Source organism: Sarcophilus harrisii, chromosome 6 (assembly GCF_902635505.1).
Source record: "Sarcophilus harrisii chromosome 6, mSarHar1.11, whole genome shotgun sequence".
Lineage (NCBI taxonomy): Eukaryota > Metazoa > Chordata > Mammalia > Dasyuromorphia > Dasyuridae > Sarcophilus > Sarcophilus harrisii.
Window position 1 is genome coordinate 89,145,611 of NC_045431.1, and position 19,742 is coordinate 89,165,352.

Here is a 19,742-nt window from a genome sequence, read left to right on the forward strand (position 1 = left end):
AATTGTTTTAAGATCAAAGACTTTTCATTAATGTGATTATCAAAATATATTTTCCTAATATTCACCTTTTGAGAAAAGATGACATAATTTTGTGATTTCCTTTTATGGGCCAGAACTCTGAACTCTGAAACAAGGATTTTTACAAGGTGTTGTCAGTGGAATTGATAAAGACAATGGTTATCTAGTTTATCATGGTGATTAATAGTTTTCTTGTTCAGTACATGTACTTTTCTACAAGATTCACAACTATGATAAGAGCATATAAGCTCTGACAAACTCACCCAGACCCAGATTCAGAGGCATAGAAGACAAACGACTAGGGATGGGAGCTCAAGCTCTCAAAACCAAGGAGAGAGATTCATTTAATCTTTGGTCAGGCTCCTGGTGGCAGACTCTCCTCCTGCATTTTATCCACTGAAACCAAGACTCTGGAAGGCCTCTAAGAAAACTGCCCAGCCCCAGGCAAGGAGACAATAAAGAATTTGGACTTTAACACCTGGCTGTTCTTGTGGTGATTACTGAACTGAAAAGATGGCTGCTCCCAAGACCTCAAGAAAACTGAACCAGAGAACATTACAATTTCCTTTAGGTTTGTCTTTAATTAATTTATAATCTAGAAACGTATGGATAAGTGAGGCAACTAAACAATATTAAAAACAAGCTAGAAGTGGGAACAAATGGGGATGTGGGATGGAAAGGAGAAGAAAGGCAGCCTAGATTAAGAACTGGGAAGGATATTAGATGATTGTTAATGTACTCACCTAATCAAAAGATGAAGTGACCTTAAACAAAGTTATATAAGTAATAAATTATAAAGCCCGTTTGCAGTCATCAGATTCCTAATTAAAGTACTTTTATTCCTCACACTACTATAATGTTTTCTGAATGTGATTGTATATGAAACATACTTGATCAGTCCAATCATAAGTGCTTCTACATTATAGACTCTATTTAGAATCAGCTTGGAAATTATTTTCTCCAGATTATATTTCTCACTGTGGATCCATTATTATTCATGAAAATTATGACAATATCTACCATTATTTAGAAGTTGCCATATATAATATAGTTTAGAATCTGACATTTCTTAGTTGAACTAATTAAAGCAAGTAAAGAGTATATGATTGTATTATATAGTGACTCAAACTAATTTTTTAAAATATAATTTCATTAACATCTGACCTAAGGAATTTATGTAGAAATTAATGTCCTTATAGGATAGAAAAGATTTGAGCTTTGGGGTCTTGAGACTAGTCTGAATTGGCATGTCATTTACTCTCATTTATACTAGTTTTCCTTATCTGTGAAATTTGACACAGTAAAATAATTTCAAACCCTAAACATCTATATAAATACCAGTAATAAATGTTCTTATTGATGATAGTGGTGGTGCTGGTGGTGGTGGTGGTGGTGGTGGTAGTAGTAGTAGTAGTAACAGTAGCAGCAATAGTAGTAGCAGTATGTCTCACATGAAAGTAAATCATAGTATACTATAGAGTAGTAAATCTTCCTATTGTAAGTCAATGAAGCCTATCATTATTTTTAAACTCATTTAAAATTATATTTGAAATGAATTAATAATGATATTAACATGTTAGGATTCTTACAAGGTACTAAGTCAGTGGGATTGATAGAAACAATAATTATCTAATTTAGCATTGTTCAGCATGATTGATCTGATCTTACAAGGAGATGTTATGGGCCAAAACGTGAAACAAGGTACTAAGTGGAATTGAGGAGACAATGGTTAAATCTAGTTTAAAATTGATTTAATCCTACAACAAATAATGGTTTCCTAGTGATATAATGATTGATGTATACTCAGTATACAGCATATAAGCAAGAAGCTCTCAGGGCCAAAGACACAAGCCCACTAGAACCTCTGAGCCTCAGCCAGGATTCACAAGCCAGAGAAGGCTCTTGGAACCAAGGAGAGAGATAGGCCTCTATTAAAGCTAACCAGGCCCCAAGAAAAGAGATGAGACTTTGAAGGAGAAAATAAAGGATTTGGACTTTAACTCCTGGCTGCATTTGGGGTGAATACACTGAACTGAAACTAAGGCTGCCTCCGGAAGTCCCCAAGAAACCTGCTCCCAGACAACATTGTATTTAGAGAAGAATATTACATTAACATACAAAAGATAATTTGCCATAATTTTGAGAACCATAAAACTATAAGCTTTTGTACATTTATACAGATTTATATAATTTTTTACAAGTAGTATGGAAGTATGTGTGTGTGTATGTGTGTGTGTGTGTGTGTGTGTGTGAGTGTATATTCATTTCTTTCTTCGTATTTTCATACTGCTCTTCCCTTCAATCATTCAAAGTGATATAAAAGTTTGCAAATGTTTTGGTTTTTTTTAAATATTACTATAAACAACCAGTTGGAAAGGGAAAAAAACTGAGCAACAAGTAGAATAACTTAAGAGAAAGGGCATGTTTGAGATAAGACAAAATATCTTTAGAGGCCAATGAATAATTAGCCAGAGCAATGAGAGCAAATCCCTACTAAAATAAATGATTTTCAAGGATAATTTCTGTTTGATTTTTTTATGGATAACGAATACGGAAGGATGTAATGTTCTCATTTTGGTTTTCTTCAGGTCTTTGGGGCAGCCTTCTTTTCAGTTCAGTCATCACCACAAGAATAGCCAGGTGTTAAAATCCAATAGTTTTTATTGTCTCCCTAGCCAGGCACTCAGCTAGCTTTCTTGTGGCCTTCAAAGGGAACATGGTTTCAGTGGAGAAAATGCAGAATAGGTCACCAGGGTGGTGTGAGATGAAGTGAGTCTGAGTCCAAGGGTTTGTGCTTCAGCTTCCAGCCACCACAAAGGTGGAGGGAGGATGGAATGAATCTGTCTCTGCTTCCTTTGGGTGAGTTTGTCTCAGCTTATATGCTCTACATTAAGTATAAACCAATCATTATATCACTAGGAAGCCATTATTTGTTATAAGATTAAATCAATCATACTGAATTTAGAGAGCTATTAAACACCATGCTAAACTAGATAACCATTGTCTCATCAATTCCACTGACTTAACATCTTGTAAGAATCCTTGTTTCAGAGTTATGGCCCATAACAGAAGGTAAAAAATAACAAGAACTGTTTTATTTTTCTTTTTTAAAAATTTATTTCTATATTTATTTTTATAGATTATTATTATTTCCCTTATTGCCATTCCAACTGAACAATTAAAAAGAAAGAAAAAAAATTGTTATAACAAATATCCACAAAGGCAGATTTCTGCATGATTGTGTCCCAATATGTATGTCTTATTCTGAATTTTAAATTCATAATCTACCTAGCAGGAGATAAAAACATTTTATCTTCTGTATTCAATGTTGATCATTATGATGAGCAACATTCTAATCATTTAAAGATTTTTTTCCCTTTTTATGATATCATTTTATAAATTATTCTGCTAGTTCTTTTCATTTAATTCTACATCAGTTCATAAAGGTCTTAAAATGTTTTTCTCAAACTACTTATTTTGTAATTTTGTATGGCACAGTAATATTCCATTATATTCATATATAACTTCTTTAACCATTTCCTAACAGATGAGTACCAACTTCATTTCTAATCTATGAAAAAAATTGCTGCAAATATTTTGTCCATTTTGGTCTTTCCCTTTGTCTTTAAACTCTTTAAGGTATAGGACTAGTAATAGTATAATAGGATCAAAGATATTAAGCACAGTTCAATGACTCTGAGATATACATGACATGGAAAATTGTTTTTAAAGCAGTCTCCCATATAGTGAGACAACAATACATCAGGAAAAAGACACTACACTTCAGATGAAATGCAATCCTGTTGTTTTTCTCTCTGACCTTGTGCAAGTCTTTTATGAGTCATATTTTTTTAATAAAATGAAGGCAATATAATAGATGGCCTAAAGGTTCCATCCAACTTGAGACCTATGACCTAATAAACCACAGAAATTTTTATAATATGAAGTCATTTAGCGGTGATAAAAAGGCAAGATTGGGGGGGGGATTTAATTTATAGGAGCTAGCATCCAACAATTATAGGACGGTGAGGAAGAAAAAGAACTAGATTTGAATTCAGAGGATTTCTATTTTAATACAAATTCTTCTGCATACTACCTATGTTACCTGAGACAAATCAAAGAATATATTTAGGACTTAGTTTCTTGTTTTGTAATATACAATGATTAGGCTAGATTATTTTATTTGCTATCTCTGGATAATTTTCAGAAAATCTATGATTTTCTTTATATTTCAATATTGGTTTTCTTTTTAATCCTGTGCATTTTATTTATGAATTTAGAAACATTATTCTGAGAAAATTTCTATGGGCTCTATCACAGCATGCCAAAGGGGTCTGTCTCACACACACACACACACACACACACACACACACAGAAAGAGAGAGGGGGGGAGGGGAAAATATGAATTTTCTTTCATGAATTGAAAATGCTTACTTAATTCAATAAACATTTATTAAGCATATTCTATGGGACAAAAAGGAACAATAAATGAGACAGCACCTCCTCTTCATGTAGGAAATAGTACTTGATCTGAGAAACTAGGAATTCTCAAAGGCACAATTACAGAGGAATACATTCCATACATCTCTGGGGAAAGTATAGAGACAGGAGATGGAAGTTAAAGTCTAGGGAATAGTTGCTATGCCATTGTTGTTGGTTTGTTTCTTTGTTTTGTTTACCTCCTCAAAATGCAACTTTTCCCAACTCATCTATAACCTCAAAGTCATCCTTTATATTTTTGTAGATTACTTGGTCAGTAACAGGATACAAAGTGATCACCTACTCCAAAATAGCTTTCCAATCTAAATTCTGTATAAATAACAACTCCATTGTTGGAAATATACTCTGAAAATGTAACCAATTAAAAAAATTGTTCAAAGATTTTTTATAATACTACTGGACATGGTTTGTGTGGGTATACACACATACATACATATATGCAAACACACATATATGTTTATTTATATGATTATGTATTATGCCTGCCAAAATGATCTTTTCAAAGCAAAGATTCCATCATATCTCTCTCCTCTCTCTCTTTCTCTCCTCTCTCTCTCTCTCTCTACTTCTCTCTTTCTCTCTGCTCTCTCTTTTTCTCTGCTTTCTCTCTCTCTCTCTCTCTCTCTCTCTCTCTCTCTCTGTCTCTCTCTCTGTTTCTCTCTCTCTGTCTCTCTCTCTTTCACACACACACTCACACACACACACACACACACACACACACACCTCAATAAACTCAGTGGCTTTTCAGTGATAAATATAAAATCCTCTACTTCATGTTTGAAATATTTCACAATTTGCCCACATGGACTAGTCTTCATTTACCTTATATTCCTCCTCCCCATGCTTGTGGACTATTAAATCCAATGATCAAATTGATCTCTTTGCTGTTCCTCAAGAAACTCTGACTCCACAATTTACATTGCCTATTTTCTATGACTATAATGTTTTTCCCTCTCATCACTATCTCTGGTCTGCCCTGACTTCCTACAAGCCCCAACTAAAATCCTTACCTGTATAAAAAGCCTTTCCTGATCTATCTTAATTCTAGAATCTTCTCTCAGTGGATCATTTGTATTTTATCCTGTGAATAGTTTATTTCTACGTGTTTGTGAGCATGTAGCCTCTCTTTCAATCTCTGTGCTCATTGAGAGTTAGGACTGCCTCCTTCTTTTTCTTGTTATTCCCAGAATTTAGCTAGCTCACTGACTGGATCATAGAAGATGCTTAATGTTTATTGATTGGTGTGTGTGTGTGAACTTTGACTTTCTAATGAAAATCAATGTGTACAAATCACCAGAGGCTGGAGCTATTGATAGCTGAATTTCATTGGTTCATGATGTATTTTTCAAAAACAAAAATCTCATCCTTGAATTACTTCAGTCATGAAATTTATATTTTACCATATTCTTTAAATGGTACATCGAGAATGGACACTCATCTCCTCAGTCTTTTTTTTTTTATTTTATTTTTTTTATTTTTAATAGCCTTTTATTTACAGGATATATGCATGGGTAACTTTACAGCATTAATAATTGCCAAACCTCTTGTTCCAATTTTTCACCTCTTACCCCACACCCCCCTCCCCTAGATGGCAGGATGATCAGTAGATGTTACATACATTAAAATATAAATTAGATACACAATAAGTATACATGACCAAACCGTTATTTTGCTGTACAAAAAGAATCAGACTCTGAAATATTGTACAATTAGCTTGTGAAGGAAATCAAAAATGCAGGTGGACATAAATATAGGGATTGGGAATTCAATGTAATGGTTTTTAGTCATCTCCCAGAGTTCTTTCTCTGGGCGTAGCTGGTTCAGTTCATTACTGCTCCACTGGAAATGATTTGGTTGATTTCGTTGCTGAGGATGGCCAGGTCCATCAGAACTGGTCATCATCTAGTATTGTTGTTGAAGTATATAATGATCTCCTGGTCCTGCTCATTTCACTCAGCATCAGTTCGTGTAAGTCTCTCCATCTCCTCAGTCTTAACACTTCTATAAACTTCTCCTCTTTCAAACTCTACTGCAGGTGCCATGTCTTCCATAAAACATTATCGTGACACTATTTAATCTTTTAACCCTTTGAACTTCAATTTCCTTTTTCTATAAATTGAAAGAGTTAGACTACATAATGTCTGAAACCCTTTTAGTTCTATATCTTATAGTCATATAAAATTATTTGAAAGTTATTTTCCCAATTTAATCTGAGATTCAATTTTGTGTTCCTATGTGTTGTAGTGGCAATCATATTTGTTTAGAAATGATGACCTGGTATTGAATTCTATCTCTTCATAGATCACATATATGTATATTATATATATACACATGCATACACATATGATAAAATGTAAAGATTCTATAAATAAATAAATTGGCCTTCAATAATAAAGTACTGTAATAGTAATGTCATAAAACACATAAATATAAAACAACAAAAGGAATGCATCAAATGTAATGATGTATTTTTTTTAATTTCTAAAAAAGGGTTTAGCAATAACATGCTAAAAACTACAGACTGAAATAATTTCAAGGAAGGCATTGTATAAATTTCCAATTATTAGTGAATGCAAACATTTATCCTTTACAGATTCATTCAAAAAAACTTAATAATTTATAAATCTCATCTAAAATTTTCTTCACTAAATCAATCCAAGTTAAAAAAAAAAAAGTGAAGTTCAACAAAGTAACGAGAGTTTTAAATAGGCATTCAATGTAAGAATGACCTGCAATATTTGCTATCAACTTTCTTTCCAAACAACTAAATGCAACTCCCTTCCATATGGCAATATCTGAGATTTTGGAAGTAAAAGATTATAAATGGAACAGATGTTCAATAATGCAATCAGAAAATGCTGCCAACATACTCATAATAATATGGAATTATGTTTTTGAGGTTGATCTGTAAAGCAATCATTTTACAGTCAGTTTTTACTTAAGTATAAAGTGAAATAGATCATAAAGAATTAATAGACTTAGACTATCATTAAGGGGATGCCAATCACACACCTATATTCAAGTAGCCCTCATATGATAATGGTATTATGCTCCTACTAAATCAATAGCAGTACATGATAAACAATTTTATTTCTGAAATACTCTTTCAATAGAAGGAACAGCTGGATCAAACATATAAATACCACTCAGATCCAAAACGATTACTGTTGGCCACAAAAGGTTTGAACAAAAGCTGTTCTATTTTAATTTCCTTCTACTCTATTCCATTCACTTTCTTTCCAATTACTTTCCCTAAGACAAGGATTAACATCAGTCTACAGAGATGGACTGCTACTGCTATCTGCATTATTTTTCTCATTGAAAACTATAAGAAACAATTTTCAGCCCTTTCATTTTTTCCCCACAACTGGTAGAGAAGAGGGGAATTCTATTAATTTCAGTTACTGTACCTAGCCATAGACTACAAATATAACCAGGTTACCTGAAGAGAAGAGTCACTATAAATTTTTCAAATAGCTATTTGTCCCAACCACCAATCTCTATAATTTGAAACAATCAAACAAACAAACAAAAATCACTGTTCATAACATGCCATGTTATAATCCATGAAAAAATAGAATTAAGTTGCACTGAAGACAACAATTCACAACCATTATTTCTAAGATTACTTATGGCTCTGGATATATTGTATTTCATAATCATAAAAATACTAAGCAATTAGACAAGAATTCTCATAAAGGACTCATATACATGAATTACCATCCTTGAAGTTTATGGGATATTTTACTTTCTTTGTATAATGTGTTGAACTGAGCAGCTTTGGGAAATCAGAATCTCAAGTTTCATTCCCAGTTCTGTACACTTATGGTACAGCCTTGAAGAGAAAACCATTGTGCTACTCAGACACTCTCTGTTTATTCTATTGGAAGAATATTTGCAGTATAGGCTTGAGAAAAGAGTGGCAGGCTACTCTTTCTGCTCCCTTACTGATCTGAAGTGAGATCTCATGTTGTGTTTTTACCTTCAGTTTTTTAGTTTTCCCATTCCATCCTTATTTCTGAATGTATGTTTATGACAAAATAACAGTGAAAATAATCTATAATACAAACATTACATTGGATTTGAATTACTAAATAAAATTTTCTATAGCCTTTATTGTTTAACCCAGGATTTCTTAACTTGGGGTTTGTGAACTTGGAAGAAAAAAAAAAAAACAGTGCATCTTTATTTTTTTACAAACTATTGCTTTCCTTTGAATTCAGCATATTTTTATTGTCTTTCAAAATATTATTCTGAGTTAGGGTCCCCTATACTTCACCAAGTTGCAAAGATAGTCCATTCTCTATCAACACACACACAATTTTCCCTTTTTATAATCTCTTTGGGATACAGATCCAGTAGAGACGTTGCTGGAACAAATGGGATGCACAATATGATAGCCTTTTGGGCATAGTTCCAAACTGTTCTCCAGAATGCTTGGATCAGTTGACAATTCCACCAACAATATATTAGTGTCCCAGTTTTCTCACATCCCCTCCAACACTTATCCTTATTGTTTCCTGTGATGTTAGCCAACAGGATACTATTTTAAATGTTTAAAATATTATACAAAAGAAAAATCAGATCAAAAAGGAAAAGAATGAGGCAGTTAAGGGGTGCAGTGGATAGAGCACACACATACACACACAGAGAGAGAGAAAGAGAGAGAGAGACTGCATTAATTTACTCGCCCAACATTTATTATGAATCTATGTTTAAACAATTTGGTATTATGCTGGAGAAATAATAGATAAAATGATTGCAGATTTTTAAATTTCAAGGGTCCTTTGAGTCAGCTAAAACAATGACTTCATTTGACAATTAACAATTAACAAAATGAAAGCTGAAAAAAGATGAATGAATTAAATGGAAGAGTCAAGTTCTAATATCTTATACTCTAACTCCAAGTTAATACACTTTCTACTGCACATAGATATTTATATCAAGAGTGTGATAACTAATATGGGTTTGGAGAGGAAACCCATATGCAAAAATAATAATGACCCAAAAGAGGATTAAAATGCAAAATGAAATGAGAAATTTGAGGAGGATGATACTTTCACCTTAGTTAAGGTGTATGAGGGAAAGGCAAATGAATGAAAGCTTCAGAGAGAAGAAAACCTTGAGTTGGGCTTTGAAAGAAGAGAGGGTGTTTAATAGGTTAAATAATTCAGATTTGTTTTGTTTGTTTACTCATGTATGTTGTTGTTTGGAAGTTTCATCTTCATAGGGTCATTAGGTATTGAGATTATGTTACTTCTTTTGACTGCTCCAGGGAATACACAGTAGGTAATCAATAAATTTTGACTTATTTAGAATTTAGATCAAGAGAAAATTTTTGTGATCAATTCATCCAATATCCTCATTTAGATGAGTAAATAAGGCCAAAAAGACTATGGAACTGACTTTAAAAGTCCAACAGCTTAGGAGAAGAACTATGACTAAAATTGAACTGCCTAGAATTCTAGTTCCATGTTACTTCCATTAGAGAAAATATTCTTAATGTGAGGTGTAGAAATTCTATGTATATACATGTATATATATATAATATATGTAAATAGACATATATTATATATGTGTGTACATAACATAGAAACATTCAAATGTGTATATATGAACATTTGCATGTGTGTACATATATGTATATATACAATTTGTATTTCAATATAATTTGTTTCTTTTGTAATTTATATTTTATGCATTTAGAATATTATTCTGTTGGCTAACATCACAGGAAACAATAAGGATAAGTGTTGGAGGGGATGTGAGAAAACTGGGACACTAATATATTGTTGATGGAATTGTCAACTGATCCAAACATTCTGGAGAGCAGTATGGAACTATGCCCAAAGGGCTATCATACTGTGTATACCATTTGTTCCAGCAATGTCTCTACTGATCTGTATCTCAGAGATTATAAAAAGGGAAAAGGACTCACATATTCAAAAATGTTTGTAGCAACCCTTTTTGTAGTAGCAAGAAACTAGAAACTGTGTGAATGCCCATCAGTTGGAGAAGGCTAAATAAATTATGATATATGAATGTTATGGAATATTGTTGTTCTATAAGAAACAATCAGGAGGATAATTTCAGAAAAGCTTGTAAAGACTAAGACTTTCATGAATTGATGTTAAGTGAAGCCAGTAGAACCAAGAGAACATTATACACAGTAACAAGAAGATTATGTAATGATCAACTCTGATAGATGTGGCTCTTTTCAACAGCCAGGTGATTCAGACCAATTCCAATAGATTTGTGATGGAAAAAGCCATCTGCATCAAGAGAAAAGACTATGGGGACTGAATGTGTATCACAACATAGTATTTTCACCTTTTTGTTGTTGTTTGTTTTTTTCTCATTATTTTCTTTTTTTTTTCCTGAGGCAAAAACTGGGGTCAAGTGACTTGCTCAGGGTCACACAGCTAGGAAGTATTAAGTGTCTGAGGCCAGATTTGAACTCGGGTTCTCCTGACTTCAGGGCTGGTGCTCTATCTACTGCACCTAGTTGCCCCATTTGTTTCCTTTTTGATCTGATTTTTTTCTTTTGCAGCATGATAAATGTGGAAATATGTATAGAAAAACTGTGCATGCTTAACATATATTACTGTCTAGAGTTGGGGGTGGGAGAAGGGAGGGAGAAAAAATTGGAACACAAGGCTTTACAAGAGTGAATGTTGAAAACTATCTTTGGATGTATTTTGAAAGTAAAAAGTTATTATTAAAAAAAATTGTCCTGAGGATCAGTCCATACATTTTATCAAGCTATCAAGAATAGTTAGTAAATTCCTGCTTTATATAATCCTGCCATTCCCTTAGAAGTTGACTGAGGGATTGATATGATTGATATTTGAGTACCACAAAGAAAAAATGAATTATATAAATAGATATAAAGTATATTATTATTATATGCCTAATTTAACACTCAAGATAAACTCAATCAAATATTTTGAAAATCTTCTCTGTAGTTAACTCTGTCCTATATGATCTCTTTCATTATAACATGAATGTTTTGATCTCTTATTAAGACTGAATCTTTCTTGGAGAAGCTGTAGAAATATGCAGTCTAGATGGACTTGAAAACTTCTAGGAGGAACCCACTGAATACAAGGATTTTAATCTGTCCGTTTTAAGAGTGTATTTTTCAGCCTTGCATCAAGTAAAAATCTGCACATCTGTAATTACCATATCCACTGTTCCTTCTCGGGAGAACATGTCCTGTTCTCTTTTGACAACCCTTCAAAAACTCAAAGACAACTATTATTTTTTCCTCTAAATAATATTTTTTTCCTTGTCAAGCAAATAATTTCCTTCAACCTTCAATGATTCCCTGTATGAAATGCTTTATATTTCTCTCTCCTCCTCAACTTCCTCTAGACAAGATCCATATTGTTCTTTCTAAAATGTGGTATCTAGAGTTGAACACATAAAAGTTAGATGTGTTCTGATCAAAATCAACTTCAGCAGGGAGGAAATTATCTCCCATGTTTTGACTACCATATCTCTCTTAATGCAATATGAATAGCATCCTTTTTTTCCCCCTTTCTCACATATTGCATTAACTTTCATGGACCTTTCCACTGAGTAAATCATACACTCCATATTTTTTCACAGAAAATATTCTCTTATGCTATATTTGAAAAGATTTTTAACCTAGATGAAGTGATGTTGATGACTTAGTTTTCAAAATTTTCCACTTTTGTAGCACTCTCTTCATGGACTCTCATATTTTATATATAATTTCAATTTTATATAAATTATTTTCAATGTTTATATTTTCAATTTTATTTGTAAATTATTTGGTTTTAACATCATAAACCTTCAATTATCTAGCCACCCAAGCACCTACATACATCACTTTAAGGTCTAATATGTAATATTATTTCTTTCAGCTACATAAACAGTTTCCCCTTCCAAGGGAAGAAGCAAATGGTAAGGAGTTCATGTAAGTAAGGAACAAAATATACATTTATTGCTGAACATTACTGTTACTGCTTACCATTAAAATGAAAGTACCAAGACCAGGATCTCCCTTTTGCTCATCTCTTTTGGAATAAAAGCACCCTGGGAACTCTGAGTCATTACATGTGAAAACTCCAGGGGAATATTTGGAAAGCTTTTGTAATCTTTAAATTACAAAAAGGGAAAGATTAGAAGGAAATAAAAGGAAAAGAAATACAGAAGAGAAAAATTGGAAGAAAAAATCAGGAAGGAAAGTAATAAAAGAAGGAAGATGCAAAGAGAAAGAAAAAAGAAACAAAGTTTAAAACTTGGGAAATAAAGATAAAAGTAGGAATGAAAACTTAGGAAAGTTATTGTTTACCTAAACCACAAAGTTATTATATTACTATGAGTCATTCCATCTCTCCTTTTTAATAAGTAAATTAAAACAAAGTGTATTTTAATGAAAAGTTCATAGCAAAAGTAACATGTTAGTGACTCTGGTAAAGTATAAACATACACTAAAGCTATCACAGCTGAAAAGGTAGTCTTCAAAGTTGCAATATTTTATGATACGTATTTTTAGTTCCTTTGTGGAACTTCTAATTTAACTTGTCCTTGGCTAGCCATTATCTCAGTTTCTCCCATATAGTGGGGCTTTTTTTTTTTTTTTTCAAATTAAGCTGCAGAAACAATCAGAAGGAAAGAGGCATTTGCATCATCATCCTAATTCCCACTCAGGAAAAACTGCTACATTATCTATCTATTGCCTAGAGAGAGGTCCTAGAATATATTTTCTCTTGTTGTGTTGGGAAATCAGAAAAAAAATCAATAGATTAAAAAAGACAATAACAAACAAAAAATCCCTACTCTGCCAAAATAATAAAATTGTAAAATCTATTTCTCTGATCCATGGAATTTTCCTTGTTCTGCACACCATTTCCAAGTCCTCCTCTCAATTCTTGGGCATATTCAGCTGTTCTCAATTGCTTAGAATGGGATTCTATGAGTTACATCAATTTCTTTTATACACCCCCCTATTATGGAAGGGAGGAAGAAAACAAGTATTTAATAAATGTCAACTTTTTGCCAGAAGCTGCTTTAACATGTGATAATATTTATCTATTTTAATCCTTATAATAAACCTGAGAAGTAGGTACTGCTACTGTTCCCCTTTTAAAACTTAGTAAACAGATGCAGACAGAGGTTATATGAGCTGTCTATGATCATACATTCAGTAAATGTTTGAGACCATATTTGAAACCAGGTCTTCATGAATCTAGGTTCAGCTTTCTGTCCACTAATCCACTTAGCAGACTTTTTATGGCAAAATAGGTGGAATAGGATTAATTTGGGGATAATGAATCACAAGATAAAATTCTGTGATTTCTGCCTAAAGCATCAAACTTCCATTTTAAAGAGGCCATCAAAGTGCCATTTTAATTTCTACCCAAAGTTGACAGACATCTGGGAACACTTAAAACTTTAAAATTATAAAAGTTAAAAAATCTCTAAAAACTACATTCACATTTAATACTAATATTCTGTGTGGAAATTTTCTGAAATATAAAAGTATTAGCATGGCAGATAGGCCAGTGTACTAATAATGTATTGGTAACATGATAGCTGGATCAGTGTTCATAGTTGGAATTGCAGGATAGGGATTCAAATTCAAATTCAACCAAATGCTAATTCTACCACATCTACCATTACAATTTGGTCTAATTATTTAATCACTATAGACTTTAACATCTTAGCTCCAGAATGAAGGCCTCTGAAGAGCTCTTTGAACTCTAAACCTGTTATCACAAGTGCACCTGAAAACCATATGCTTTGCTTAAACTGAGCAGAATAACATTTTATATATATATATATATATATATATATATATATATATACACATACATACATATTATTTACAGGTTCTTATCTAATTGCCATCAAATCTATGAAACACAAAGCAAACAAAAGAACATTAACACAATTCTAATTTCAAAAACCCATGATATTAATTAAAATAGCATAAGACCAATTTGAATGCACTGCAAAAGGATGATGTCTTCTTTTACTAAATAAGGCTCTATTACATAAAACCCCCCAAATCCCCCAAAATGAGAATGATTCAAACTAAACTAGAATGAAATCAGTCATGATTTCATCTATGTGAAGAGAAACTATTAGCATTCTTTCTTTATGGGATTTTTTTCAATAATGTTTAAGGAATAAAATTAATAATAGTCAAAACCAAATCATGAATTATTTTAAGAGACAGTCAAAGGAATATTCATTCAAATTATTATAACTATGTTCATGGGGAAAAGAAAATGATCCATTTTCTAAGAAGTGCATTGTTTTTTTAATAACCTTATCTACAGATATCCAACATCTTCAATGTAGACTTGCTGACTTAAACAAAAAAACTGCACAGAAAAATAAGCAGATAAAAGTATCCAACTCCCTTCCCTATACCATATGCCACTGGTAAGGCAGATTATCAATTTAACAAGACTCAAAAATCTATCATCTGGTGAGTAGTTGCTAGTATCCAGTAAATATAGCTAGCATTTTTCAGATACATTGCCAATTCACTTGATATGTTTAATCAGTTAAAGGTTTATCCTCCTGAGACAATATTCGATAAGTCAGCAGATTATTACTTTCTTGGCTCAACAAGCTTCCTGAGATATTGAATAAAAAAGCAAAGCTTTAGAAAAAAGTCACCTTTATAGTCAAGTAATAGCATGTCCACATGGACTCATATAACTAGGCATGAGTAATATGGAAGACTCTTGGGAAGCAATTGATGGGCATGCAGCTTCTGTAGTCCTCCCCAGACCTTAGGGGTGCTGTTGTTCTAATAATCTGTTTGTCAATGATCCTAAAGTCTCCTGACATTAGGAATAAAATAGTACAGTACTAGAAACATTGCTGACTACCAGATAACAATCTGTTGGTCACTGATAACAGGGTTTCTGAGACAAATGGTGAGGTGGATAAGACCACTCTTCAGTTCTACCTCTAAGCCACAAAATTAGCATTCCATTGACATGAGTAACCAGATCTCTCTGTCTTGTCCTATAAATTTATCTTCTTTCTCCTGGTTCTTTGCTAAATACTTCTGGAACTTATCCTGCTTCAATTAGTGTTACATTTATAATAAACTTGGAGATGAGTTCAAGCCTGCAAATTCTTTTGAGACACCTTTCAACACCAGTCTGCACCCCCATCTTTTGGAGGTCTCCTTTTTAACCTCAACAAGAGCACATGTCTAGAAGTATCCCTATGTCTGGTTTGTTTACAACTGAGAGTCCTGTAACCATAATGAAAGTGAGAGTTCTGAGCAATGCATTGATAGAACATTGAGAAACAAAGAGCACTTATCTTGTGTCATATATTTCTTTGCAAAAGATGATCCCCCCAAAAAATGAACAGCTCACTGAAACATTAAGTTGAAAACTGTCATTTTTGCTGCTGCAGGTAATGTGATTTATATTGCCCGTGGCAATGAGGCAACAACAAAAAAGCAAAACAAATCTAACTTCTACTATAACATGATTACAACTCTGATTTAAGACTAATACTACAGATTGAGATTTTTCCTAACAAAGTATATATTTGGAATAACTAAAATGCATACATCATTTAAATGCACATCATATAGCATATCTTGGGATTGAAATTTCCTTCTGTAGCAATCTAGAATTAAAACTGAAGATTAAATGAGTGTTTTGACTTAAATAAGCCTAATAACTTCACATATTTAATCAAATTATGCTCATGTCTTCTGAAAACAAATATAAATACTTTTAGAATTCCTAGAAAGAAATATATATATATATATATTTAACAGAAACAGGCAGAACTCTTAAAACTAATGCTTATTCTGTTTTCTGCACAGACATATCATACACATATATACACAAACACTTAAATATGCTGACAAATAATGAAAACTACATAATTCTTTAAAATTTGATCTCTAATTTTCTATATAGAATTAATAAAATCCTTTTAAGTATTTTTAAAAAATTCATCATTTATAAACTGAAGCTTTTAAACAGGTATTTCTCCCAAAGTTTTGTTCTTTTCCACCTATTTAACATAAATAGATATCAAAAATTGATCTACTATTACTATATATCTACTGATATAGTGTAGATATTACAATTCAATATCTAAAGCACCCAGGGATATTTGAAGATCCCCATTATGATGCAGTGTATCAAAGGTTGAATTTAAATTTAGATGATCTAGGATCAAATAGTTTTTACTAATTACTGTTTTGCCACTAGCTTCAAGTCAATGTGACCAAAACTACTGAACTCCCCACATCTCAGTTTTCTTCTCTATAAAATTCTACATTATCACCTATGTCTAATTTAAATAGAAATAGTTCCCTATACTACATATTGACTTGGGAAACCACAAATTAATATTATCTATCTTTTATTGTGTTTTGTTTAACACACCCAATTACATTTCAATCTGATTCAGGCCACATCCAGGGGTTTTGCTGGCCACCAGAAGACCTACTATAGTTTTATCTCTGTGGATTAAACAATGCTTAAGATTGCTTTTATCTCTAAAATGTATGATTCCATGAAATGATTTCTATTGATTGCCCCCTCTTCTGGGCCTAAAATGATATATTTCTTTAACTCTCATGCTGTTACCAGTACATTTTATCAGAGAAATCAAGAAATTAAATAAAAAATATGATGCTAAAATTCCACACATCCCTTATAGTAAATGAGGCATTGGTGCCCATAATACCAACTCATCAGCTTCAAAAAAATTCTCCTCCCTTACTCCAATTAACACCAAATTCCCTTCATCATTCCAACTCTATAAATTTACTGTAGTGTATTTATTAAAAAAAAACAAAACTCTAGAGAAAACAAAGCAATCAATGATTTTTTGACATTCCAATATTCCAAAATTTTCATTAAAGTACCATGCTTTTGTCCCAGAAGCTAAAGATTAAGCATTCTTTACATACTTAATAACATTAGAAGTAACAATGATTAAAAAAAAATCATTCAGTTCTTACCCTTGCTTCTTGAACTTTCTTGACTTTTTTCCTGCTGGAATAAAACATAGAAATGTGTCAAAACTCTGCAAATGTGTTTTTTTTTTTTTTTAATCAGCAATATACTTTTTGTTTAGTTTTACCAACTATCAGGAACCCTGTGACACAAAATAATATTAAGCCTTAGTGTCTATCTGGAAATTGATCAGGATGGAATGAAGACATTTCTAAGCTTCTTTCTCTATCTGAGTACATGGTACTATGATTCCATTTTCTATAGTGCAAAAAGACATTTTCAAATAAAGTTGCTCAGGAGCAGAGTAGGAAGTATGATACAATATTAAGGATCCTAAATTTGGAATTAGAAGGTTTAGATCCCAACCTAAGGGATATCTCGGAAAAGTCATTTCACTTCTATTCTTTAAACATCATCCAAAAAAAATATGTGTAGTATAGAAAAAATCAGAAATTAGCAATGGACATATAATTCTCTAACAAACCAGCATCTTAAATGAAATAAGATTTCAAAGATTAACGAGATGAATTAGTACAGATATGTGATTTAAAAGGCATGCTCTTTTCATTTCCATTTACAAAATAAAATTTAACTGTCTCAGAAAACTGCTACCTTCTGGTATATATTAATAATAAATAATTATAAGGAAAATAATTTAATGGGGAAAATTCTCAGAAATACAATAAAAAACACAAAAAGACTTTTTAACAATTGTTAAATTTAATTATGGATTTGGCCCCATATCATTCTTCTAAAGAAGAAAACAAGAGGCTAAAGTTGACAATGATTCTATTCATTCATGCGTGTATTTTTTTTTTTTATTCAACCCTGTCTCTCAGTTTGACATACCTCCTTGTTAGTTGCCCAGCAACCAACAAAGAATTAGCTTTCTTTCACATTTTTAAGTGGAACCATTCATCCTTTGACTTTTCATTTAAGGTTTTAAGTACACTTTACTTTCTCTAAAAAGTTTCAGAGTTCGAAAACCTTAAGTTAGAGATACGGTAAAGTATAGCAAAAAAGAAGTATACTTTATTTGGAGTCATGGGACCTTCTAGCTACTACTTATGTAACTTTAGACAATTCATTTTACTTTCCTAGGGCTCTATTTCTCCTATTTTTAAGTGAAACTAGAGTTATTATTATCTAAATACTCTAAAATAACAGACAGTATTTACAGAATAGATGTTATGAAGCTGAGTTTAAAAAATGGTAGTTTATCATAATAATAATAAGCCAAAATCTCAGAGTCCAGGGGAAAACTCTTGAGTTTAGAAGTACAGGAACTCAGTTCAGAACCCTATCTCTGCAATTAACTTTTGAGTGAAGCATTCTCTGTCTCTCGGTCTCCCTTTCCTCAGCTATAAGATCAAAAGATTGAATTAATTCACTTCATGTTCAATCTAGCTCAAATCATGATCCTAGAAGTAAAAGACAAATGAAGAGTCAATGAATTTTTTTTTGGCAGAATGAAGAAAAAATGTCCTTATGTTAGTAAGTTATATTAATAAGCATGCTAGTACTTGGTTCTGAACTGAAAGGCACATGATTCAAATACCACATCGTATGCCAATTACCATTTTGGTCTTTGGTAAATCATTTAACCTCTTTTGGCCTTGGCTTTTTCAGCTGGAAAATGAGGGTATGGTCCTAGATTGCCTCTGAGATCTCCTGCAAATCCAAAATATTAATGATCTTTGATGTAAGCTTTGCCAGAATTTTCTCTTCCCTTTCTTCCTTTCTTTTTGCCTTTGCATTCTGATTAGTTTGTGTCTTCATAATACTTTTACCAAGATACAAAACAGTGAGAATAAAAGGTTTTTGTCAGATTAACAAATTTTAGAAACATATTTTTTGTTTTCTTTTTATTGTGATGGATAAATTGTAAGTAATAAAGAATATCTAGAAAAATGTGACAATCACACTTTGGTTCCATCCTATTTATCTTTGCTGATTACATATTCTTTGCTTCAGTCAAACTGTACTACCTGATGTTTCCAAAGCACAGCATTAGGCCAACCACATCCATGCCTTTGCATAGGTTGTCCCTCAGGTCTGGAATGCTTTATATCACCTTCTATTTCTTTTGAAAAACCCTGTTCTTTTCAAGGTGCAGCTCAAGTAGCCAAATGGCCTTCCTGATTGTAGCAATTGTTAAACTCTTCTCTCATATCTCCCAAATCACTGTCTATAAATGTTGTGAGAATTAGATTATAAATCCCCCAAGTGACTTTTTTGCAT

At 32.3% G+C, this 19,742-nt stretch overlaps 1 protein-coding gene across 2 annotated transcripts in view; it reads right to left on the bottom strand.

Annotated features, from left to right (window-relative positions):
- FSTL5 (follistatin like 5) overlaps positions 1 to 19,742 on the bottom strand; it is a 933,164-nt gene that overhangs the window by 756,448 nt on the left and 156,974 nt on the right. For both annotated transcript variants that reach the window (XM_031942878.1, XM_031942877.1), the window contains exon 3: positions 17,507 to 17,540. In XM_031942878.1, the coding sequence (XP_031798738.1) occupies positions 17,507 to 17,540 (34 nt within the window). The remainder of the gene's footprint in view (positions 1 to 17,506; positions 17,541 to 19,742) is intronic.